At 47.2% G+C, this 10,242-nt stretch overlaps 1 protein-coding gene across 1 annotated transcript in view; it reads left to right on the top strand.

Annotated features, from left to right (window-relative positions):
• Positions 1-5,886: 5,886 nt before the first annotated feature.
• The window catches only part of MRPL1 (mitochondrial ribosomal protein L1), a 39,060-nt gene continuing 34,704 nt past the window's right edge, over positions 5,887-10,242 (top strand). Inside the window, exons 1-2 of the mRNA XM_054030422.1 lie at positions 5,887-5,945; positions 6,586-6,694. Of these exons, the coding sequence (XP_053886397.1) occupies positions 5,912-5,945; positions 6,586-6,694 (143 nt within the window). The 5' untranslated portion in view covers positions 5,887-5,911. The remainder of the gene's footprint in view (positions 5,946-6,585; positions 6,695-10,242) is intronic.

Here is a 10,242-nt window from a genome sequence, read left to right as displayed (position 1 = left end):
TTGTTTTTTTTATTTAAAAAGAGCTATATAAAACTGTAATATAACTTTCTTAAAACATCCATTTATTTACTCAGTGATATGTAACTAAATTCTACATAAACCCAAATAAACACAAGGAACGGATACCAAACAAAGAAACCGTTTCTTTTTAATTTTCTGATCTTTTTTCTATCCCATAGGGCAGCTAACATTATTGTACTTAAATGAGGAGCTAACTGTGTTCCTACAAATGATAGACTACTAATCTCTACCTCAATACTGGGAAAATAATGAGGGAAATCATTAGAAACAGAGTTATTCATGCTGAGATGAGTAAAGCATCAGAGGAACCAACCAGGAAAGTGCTTATAAGAGTAAATCACACAGCTAACTTTTTAGAATTCTTTGGAAGTACCATGATTTATACATAGGATTTTTTAAAGCTTTTAAGAAGCTACTCCGGAACACGGATAACCATCGTGTGAGTGTAAGAACTGTCACGGAGTAAGAACTATAGTCGATCAAAGAATTGAAGAAATGTTATAGAAATAGCATCTTTCAATTTTTTGTCAAATTTTTGAAAAATTTCAACCTGCTCTAATAATATCAGAGGCCGTTAAAAGTCCCATTGGTGATGCTGCCCGGCTAAGGCAGGCTAGTCCCTACCTGTTCTCATACCGCGGTGCGCCCCGGAAGCAGCCAGCAGCAGGTCCGGCTCCTAGGCAGGGGAGCCATAGGGCTCCGCGTACTGCCCCTGCCCCTGCCTCCCTGCCAATGGGAGTTAGGGGAGGTGGTGCCTGCGGGCGAAAGCCACTCAGAGCTGCTTGCGTGCCTCCGCCTAGGAGCCGGACCTGCTGCTGGCTGCTTCCGGGACACAGCACAGTCCACGGTGCCAGGACAGGCAGGAAGCCTGCCTTAGCAGCCCTGCTGTGCCACTGACCGGGAGTCACCCGAGGTAACCCCGTGCCCCAATCCCCTGCCCCAGCCCTGAGCCTCCCCCCCAAACCCAGAGTCCCTTCCTGCACTCCAAGCCCCTCATCCCTGGCCCCACCCCAGAGCCTGCACCCCCAGCACAGAGCCTTGACCCCCTCCCACACCCCAACCCTCTTCCCCAGCCCTGAGCCCCCCCAAATCCAGAGCCCCCTCCTCCTTCCCAAACCCCTCATCCCCGGTCCCACCCCGCAGCCTTCACCCCTGCACTGCAACCCTCTGCCCCAGCCCTGAGCCCCTCCCACACCGCAAACCCCTCATCCCCAGCTCTGTTGGGTCGTGAACATCAACAATTTTCTTCAACTGGGTCACCAGAACAAATTTTGAAAACCACTGGGGTAGGGGATTCAGCACATATATACATGGCTGATTCTCAGTATTGAAAGAATAGTGGGATGCCTCAGTATTAGATGTTGTGTAATATATTTATGCTGCTCAAGTCCATCCAACATGCTGTTGCTAAAACTATCTTCCTTACCTGTTGCTCTGATTGTATCACTCTCCATCTGATTATTTAAATCTCATGGTCTTGATAGTAAATTCCTCATGGTGTTTAAAAAAGAAACACTTATGCGCATTAGGACCAGTACTAATCAATCACATCTTATTTTTACGGACAACTCAGGAAGGATCATCTGCAAAACAGTAGGACGTTAGCAAATTATAGCTTGAAGACTTCCGTTAGATAGCCTGTCACACAGCATGGAACATTAGTTACAAAAGCAAATTGGGGCTATAGACTTTATTTAAAAAACCCTTTTAGGTGATGAAAAAATTCCTAAATTATAATCAATGGGGTTCTTCCTGAGTGACTTTGCAATGTTAATGTTGTCTTTTCCTCATGTCTTTCTATTAGACATAAATTTTGTGTGGCACCCATCACAGTCAGATTAAACACTTGTGTTGTCTTTTGTTGTGTATTTTGTTGGGTTTTCTTTGCTTTGTGTGTGTATGTGTGTGGGGGTTTTTTGTTTGTTTTGTTTTTTTAATAGAACATCTCCAGAAATTTAAAGCGTTCTAACAGAAAAAGTGATTATGTATACTAAGATGGGACTCTAGATTTTTCTTTCACTGTCTGCAATATCAAACATGCTGAATTTATACACAAAAAGATTACTTTCTAACCTCTGGTCCTGCAAACTCAACCTGGGCCAGTGGTGCTGGAACATTTTTAATAGTGGGGGTGCTGAAAGCCAGCCCCCTTATCCCTGTCCCCTGCCCCGAGGCTGGGAGCAGAGCTGTCTCTCCAGGAGGGGGGGACCAGGACAGAGGTAAGGGGGCTGAGGCCACAGCTGGGGGCGGGCGTGGGGCCATGAGCGGAGCCCCAGGCAGGGGCCGCCATCCAGGCCCCAGGAGTAGAGTCCCAGATGTGGGGCCAGTGGGCCCTGGGAGCGGAGGCCTGGGAGCAGGGGTGGGGCCGCCACAGGGCCAGCAGCTGGGACCCAAACCCCAGCTGAGGTGAGGGGATGGGGAGCGGAGTGTGAGTGGAGGGCTGGGAGCAGGGCATAGGTGTGGGAAGAATCCCCAGGTTTTATGCTCGGAGCCAGTGGCCCCGCATAAAACCTGAGGGTGCTGCAGCAGCCCCCGCATCCCTACTTCCCGCACCTATGACCTGGGCTCTAAAAGTCAGGCTGGGTTCTTTACTTTGCAAGCATTATCATTTGTAATAAAAGTTTTGCAGGCCAAACTATGCCATTAGTGACACCTGTTCAGTCCCACTTCCTTTAATGATTGGAACCCAGTAAAGAGTTCTATTGATGATGTGCAAGAAAAAACAGAAATCAAGTCATTCTCTTTTAGCTGTGTTGGCTCGACAGAGCTAAGGAGCAAAAGGTAATAACCACTGAGGCCCTGTTTCTGCAAACGTGTCAGAACAAGAGTAACTTTACACAGAGCAGCAGGCTTTGCAGGATCATTATAAACTATTTTTATCACGGAAGTCAGCAGATGTGACTGAATGCACACAAGGAATGCACACAGTGAGTAAGAGGAAGCCACTTGTACAAGTTTTTTTTTTCCCAAGGCAGACCTGTACTTTAAGATGAGAAACTGTTGACAGTTTAATAGACAACCAGTTATTTTAATGTAATGAAAATATCCCCTCTTAAAAGTAAATAGAAATGAGCCCGGCTCCATTTCGAGCATCCTCATCTAATTTTGTCATATTCCTCATTTTGCATTCAGTCATTTATTTGTGATTTAACTGGTAAGGAGCCACATGAAGGGCCCATAGTTGAAGACCACGCTCAAGAGCAGGCCATCATAATATATTTAAAGAATCATGCAAATCACAGCAAAAATAAGGATCGTTAAAAACATATTCCCAAGGAATTTATTGAATGTTTAAGGCCAGTGACTCTGCTTCACATACTGTAAATTGCTGGGTTGCACAGTATAAATACAAATCTCACTGGAAAGTCTGAGAGGTACTCTTACGTTATGAGTGACTAATGATATTTACGCATGAGTTTCCATTAGTATAAAAGAAATCATTTAAAAAGTGCAAACTGAGACCCTAACTCTGACCTCCACGCACGCAGAGCTAATTGAAGGATTGGGGCCTAGTATGCTCATCATTTGTGTAGTTTTCATTTTAAAAACAAACTACTACTATTAGCCAGAGCAGGGGACAAGGGATTCTACTCTACTGTGAAGAATTAGGCTGTATCTGTAATACAAAATAGTCCACTAGAAAAGCAATTTTAAACGTAACCTTTAAAATGGTTTCAGCCAACACAGCTATACCAAGGGGGTACATAGAACATAATTGCCCCATTTGTGTTATACCTTTTATTGTGTTTAAGCAGCAAGGTACAGCTCAGGACCAGAGCACATCTCCTTAATGTGGCTATTATTTATATTAAAATAGTATCAAGATGTCCCAAGCAGGGACATAGCATGGTTCTGTCCTTACAAGCAAGAACAGTGTCAGATCAGCTATGATGGAAAAGCGGTGAAGCCTGAGATTCTACTTGGGGTCTACTCATCCCCACTTCTCATGGCTGGGTTTCTCTATCTAGATAATTACCTGAGCCCCGCTCTAGCCCTGCCCCGCCCACCCACTCCCTCCCACTTCCCACCCCCTGATTGCCCCCCTCAGAACCTCCAACCCCCCCTGCTCCTTGTCCCCTGACTGCCCCCTCCTGGGACCCCTGCCACTAACTGCCCCATAGGACCCCACCCCCTATCTAAGCCTCCCTGCTTCTTGTCCCCTGACTGCCCCCTCCTGAGAACCCCCCACCCTAACTGCCCCCCTAGGACCCTACCTGTCCCCTGACTGCCCCAACTCTTATCCACACCCCCGCCCCCAGACAGACCCCCGGGACTCCCATGCCCTATCCAATTGCTCCCCGCCCCCTGACAGGACCCCCAGAATTCCCGACCCATCCAACCTCCCCCCCTCCCCCCGTCCCCTGACCAGGGCCGGATTTAATAAATGCCCAGGAATCAGGCTGCGCTGTGGCCGGAGCTCTGGCCAGGGTCGCGGGGCTTGGGGCCAGGCCGGAGATGCTCAGCCGGGGCCGGGCCGGAGCCGCTGGGGCCGGGGCTGCTGGGGCCGGACTGGGGGCCTGTGCCGAGCCAGGCCGGAGCTGCTGGGGCCAGCCAGGATCGGAGGGAGCCGCACCACGCCTCCCTGGAGCCCTCCTTCTCAGGTCCCCCCACAGCTTACCTGCTGCTGCCCGCCTGCCCCTGCTTCTTTTCAGGCTTCCCATGAACATCTGATTCGCGGGAAGCGGGGCGGGGGAGGAGCAGGGGAGGCGGAGCGTTCAGGGGAGTGGAGGAGGGGGAAAACAGCTGCTTGGGCGGACGGCGTGCTAAGGCTGCAGGGGATGGGGGGAGCCGGGAAGGGGCTTTGGCTGCCGAGCGGTGCTTGGCCGCCGCTTTTCGATCTATAAATAGCTGACCGGGGGAAATCCCGGACATTTTTAGATTTTTAGAAATCCCTCTCAGACGGCTATTTATAGATCGAAAAGCTGGACATGTCTGGGGAAATCCGGATGTATGGTAGCCCTATTATAAATAAATAAATGGAGATATCCCATCTCCTAGAACTGGAAGGGACCTTGAAAGGTCATTGAGTCCAGCCCCCTGCCTTCACTAGCAGGACCAAGTACTGATTTTTGCCCCAGATCCCTAAGTGGCCCCCCTCAAGGATTGAACTCACAACCCTGGGTTTAGCAGGCCAATGCTCAAACCACTGAGCTATCCCTTCCCCCATTGTCCACATACAGGACTTCCGGGGCCTAACCCTTGATTTCCAGGGTCCCAATCCAGTACTGTAACCACAGGACCAGCCCTTCTCTCCAAAGCAGACACTTGTGCAATCCCAATGTTTTTATCAATCAGAAAAACAACACAATCCCAATGTGACGTGAGGGAGGCCTGGGGGCCAAGGCTACTACTCTCTCCATGACCCTGCTGGGCCGGGGCAGGCCATCTCTCTGGCCTTGCTCTGGAGCCGGCAGACCTGGCACCCACAGCTGCACGCCCGGCCCGGCCCTTGCACAAGCATGAGCAAGAGACTGGGGGGAGGTGCACAGGTCACCAGGCACAGGAGGTTACAGGGGTGCAGGAGCAATGTGTATAATGGGGGTGCTGAGCACCATTGAACCAAACTGTAAACCTTGTATATGATGGAAACCCCTTCAAAGCAGAGGGTGCTGCAGCACCCCTAGTTCCAGCACCTGGGGGGGGCAGCACCCCTAGTTCCAGCTCCCCCTTTCCCCGGGCAGCAGGGGCTCTTGGCTCCCATTGACCGTCCTGGAATCCTGGGGGGCCAGACCCGGCTTCCACGTGCCCCACCCGCGGGGTCGGGGGCTGCTCTCCCCGGCGGAGGGGGAAGGGTGTGACACCGGCACACACACACACCCCGGAACCTTCCTCCCCGGCTCCGCGCGGCAGCTCGGTTCGCTTTGAGTGTGACACGGCCCGGCCCGGCGACATGGCGGCGCCCGGCAGGTGCTGCCTGCGAAGACGTGAGTGCGGGGGGAGGGGCTGGACTGAGCCCGGGGGCCGCTGAGCGGGGACCCCCCCGCCCCTTCCTCCAACGCCTGTAACGGGGCTGGGGGCGCCGGCCCAGTCCGGGCTCGCTGAGAGCCGTGGGGCCGCCCCGCTCCTGCCCTGGTCTGATTGTCCCCCCGGTGCGGGGCCCTGCGGAGGGGCCGCCGGTCTGCTCCCGCCAGACGGGCCGGCTGGAGGCAGGGCGGGGACCGGCAAAGAACGCGCGTTTTGCCTTGTGTTCAGGTGGGATCGAGACGCCTTCCGCACAACTGCGCTTCAGCGAGTGGGAGAGACTCAAAGGGGCTTTTCCTAGGGACCCTGCCCGGGGGAGGCTCCCTTGGCCTCGGCCAAGGTTTTGTTATGAATCGACAGGCCACGGGAATCTGTAAAAAAAAAGAACAGGAGTACGTGTGGCACCTTAGAGACTAACATTTATTAGAGCATAAGCTGTCGTGGGCTACAACCCACTTCTTCGGATGTAAAAAATAGCTTCACAGATCACGTCAAAATCTATCTCAAAACAAACCAAAAAGCCTACCTTTCTGTGCTAACTGATTAGAGTAGCAATATTACGGACTTTAATGTATTCTTTTTTGTTGTTGTATTTTTGAACAGTTCTGGCTCAGTTTCCCAGCTATATTTTTCCCAGGATTGATCAACGGATCTCAGTAGTTTCCTGCCTCGGAAACATACCGCTATCCATTAGACCCTATGCTGCTGTTAAGTGAGTGTTTACTGTATTTCTAGCAGGCTGTGTCTGTAGTTATGGGTTGCACAAATGGGTTTTAAACTTCAGAAGAATTAATAATATCTTGAATATTGGTGTAAGTGGTGCTGTTGCACATATCACTAGTACAACTTATGCTGCTTCCCTCTCTAATGGAGTATTCGAGGTCCTTCTGGAAGTGGCCACCTTTTGGTTAAAGTCACGGTATTTATTTTTTTAATTCACTTTTCAATGTACTTATGAACAGTAAAACAAATACAAATGTTACGAAACAAAATAGACTAGTAAGAATTAGTCAGTCCTACCACCGAGGCTGTTATCAAATGGACTACTAAAGGGTGGGTATCAACATGAAAGCTAGTTGGTTTATAAAAAATGGTTTATAAAAAATTTTAAGTGGTGCATATGTTCCTGCTTCTCCTGCCAGTTGGTGTAGTTTTACAATCACGTTTTCCTCTTAAAAAATCTGTCGTGTGAAAGATTTACATAGATGAGAGGAAGAAAACTATGTAGACAGTACAATAAAACTTACTATACACAAAATACTGTCAAATGCTCCTAATTTCTGTCTTGATAGTAATGTGAAGTGTTGCTTGAAAAAGAAGGTGAAGTATAGTTTAATGGAAGTATGACTTTAAATTGACAATATACTTTTAATGCTTATCCATCTATATCTATTTCTTCCTTTATGTGCTCTTCACCCTCCCATTGTCAATAGCCTTGAAAGCTAGATAATGTCATGAAGGCACATGGGGTCTGCCTGCAGAGAGCTGTTTGCAGGATTGGAACATAAGATGATGAGCAACATTCAAATGGATTCAGGAAGGGAAGACCATGAAATATATACAACACTTGTATGAATATATGTATAGCTTTGTAATTGCATACACCTCTACCCCGATATAACGCTGTTCTCGCGAGCCAAAAAATCTTACCGCGTTATAGGTGAAACCGCGTTATATCAAACTTGCTTTGATCTGTCGGAGTGTGCAGCCCCGCCCCCCCGGAGCACTGCTTTACCATGTTATTTCCAAATTCGTGTTATATCGGGTCGTGTTATATCGGGGTAGAGGGGGGTGTGTGTGTGTGTGTGTGTGTATATATATATATATATATATATATATACACACATACACACACACAACTCAATATTCTCAATTGCCTCTTAGCCTAGCCATTAAACTTTGGCTGACTTTTGTTGTTGTAAATTTCAGTATTACTATTGTTTTTATGTGGAAGGTGCTCAGATACAATGCTGGTGGATCACAGGATAAAATCTTAAGATAACTATATTGTTGCGGTGCTGGTGGGTCTGAAGAGAGGGTATATAAATTATTTTAGTGTATTCTGTGTCAGACATGCACAGAGTAGTCCATAACTTTTATTTTTTTACAGTCTTACATACATATGTGTATAGCATCTTCTACAAGAGCTTGGTATTATGTTGTGTTTGAATAGCAGTATGTGATCACCGGATTGGAGACTGTACCACACTGCATATGCATGAAGGAGTGGAGTTGCAAATATTACCTTAACTTTTGTGTTTTGACATAACTGTGCAACATTAACTTTTGATTTTTAACACAGTCATATGAACTGCAGAGTATCAGGTGCAAAACACCTTGAGAGTATTTATTCCCAAACACTTAGTGCCTGATTTTCCAGAGGTACTGAGCAGCTACACCTCCCATTGAGTTTGACAGGAATTGTAGTTACTCATCACCTTTAAAAATCAGGACCTTAACTTTTAAAGATAGCAAAGAATTGCTTAGGAGTAAACTGCTCTTTTTCCTGCTATGAGAATATTCTGATTTCTGTTATGATCATGTGACAATCCTTGAGAACCCTACTTTCTCTCTCCTTTGTGATAACCGAAGTGTCACGTAAAAATAGACCAATTCCCTTCCTTAATAAAAACAAAACTTAAAAATCAATAGATTATAGAGCAGTGGTTCCCAAACTAGGGGCACGGCTTGTTCAGGGTGAGCCCCTGGTGGGCCGGGCTGGTTTGTTTACCTGCCGTGTCCGCAGGTTTGGCCAATCACAGCTCCCAGTGGCCGCAGTTCATCGCTCCAGGCCATTGGGGGCTGCGGGAAGCGGCGGCCAGCACGTCTCTTGGCCCGCGCTGCTTCCTGCAGCTCCCATTGGCTGAGAATGGAGAACTGCAGCCACTGGGAGCTGCAATTGACCGAACTTGCGGACGCGGCAGGTAAGCAGCCTGGCCCGGCCCACCAGGGGTTTATTCTGAACAAGCCGCGCCCCTAGTTTGGGAACCACTGCTATAGAGCCTAAGAGGTGTTAAATGTTTACTTTGCAGAACCATAGCCAAACCTACTGGACTCCCCAAAATGGGATTCTTAAAAGTAGAGAAAACGTAAGGAAGTTTCAGAGAGCTGTAAGGAGGAGGGTGGAGAGGGCTGATCATTTATGACCCACATTGGGTAAAAGAGATTTATTTGGTCTGCCTGGGTAGCCAGTCTTAAATGGCTTCTACTGTACTAGTTGTAATGGGTTACAATATCTTTCCCATATACACAGAATATGGGATTGTTCAGTATGGCACTGAATTAATTCCTTCCTACAGGAAACTAATGGAAACTGGCAAAGATGACAAAGTACATTCATCTTGCTAGCTTCTGGATAGTCTTAAAATATGCGGGGGGAACTAACTCCTACAGCTCTGTGAGTAAATAGGATTGCCAGGATAATGTCCCACTTGCCTTTTTTGAGAAGAAAATCTTGATGCTTTTGGAAGTGTTTATTTGAATTTCTAAAAGTGGAACTCGTCCGTTTCGTAATACCTGAAACAACAACTTCAGAGTTGGAATTTCAATTTGTTTTTTGCCATTAAATACAAAATAAGTGGTAACATTAATGGAATGCAACTTGTGCACTAACGTTGGCAGATCAGTGGTGAAGCCAACAGTTATCTAAATTAACCTTTGAGCCAAAGCCGAGATATTTTGCTCTGATATTTATCTAGGGAGTCAGTCATTATCAGAGCACAAATTCAGATTTCAAAGTCGTTAGTGCTCTTTCACTAAACTGATTGCACAAAAACAGATTTTAAAGCTTCTAATTTCTGAGAGGATATTCAGGATTGTTGCCATGATGAGGTGGGAGCTACATCCCACAGGAAACTTGAAGCCAGGAAGAAAATAACATTGTAATGTGTAATTCTTTAGGAATTTTTACTGGATTACTGAGGCAGATTGGTTTAGAGGGATCATTATGATTTTTTTTAATAGGCACTATGTTCTGATTATTTAAATCTTCATTAAGATGACTAGCAAAGTCCATCTGTGACCATACTCATAGTCGGTCACTAGGTAATCTAACATCTCTTGCTTCGTAGCCTTTGAGGTTCAGTTTCATTAATAGACTTTTGGTTCTGATTTGTCTTTACTCTTCCTCCTATGTTTACAGTAGATGGGTGGGCGGAGCAGGTGGGAAGTCAAACGCAGTTTTGGGGGATTGACATTTCATGAGTTGACTTGGCCACACAAGACATTGCTTTTTATTGAGATGCAGTTTCAACCAAACTC

The sequence above is a fragment of the Malaclemys terrapin genome, chromosome 5 (assembly GCF_027887155.1).
Source record: "Malaclemys terrapin pileata isolate rMalTer1 chromosome 5, rMalTer1.hap1, whole genome shotgun sequence".
Classification (NCBI taxonomy): Eukaryota; Metazoa; Chordata; order Testudines; family Emydidae; genus Malaclemys; species Malaclemys terrapin.
The sequence above is the reverse complement of the archived record's forward strand: the minus strand, read 5'-3'. Positions and strand labels throughout refer to the sequence as shown.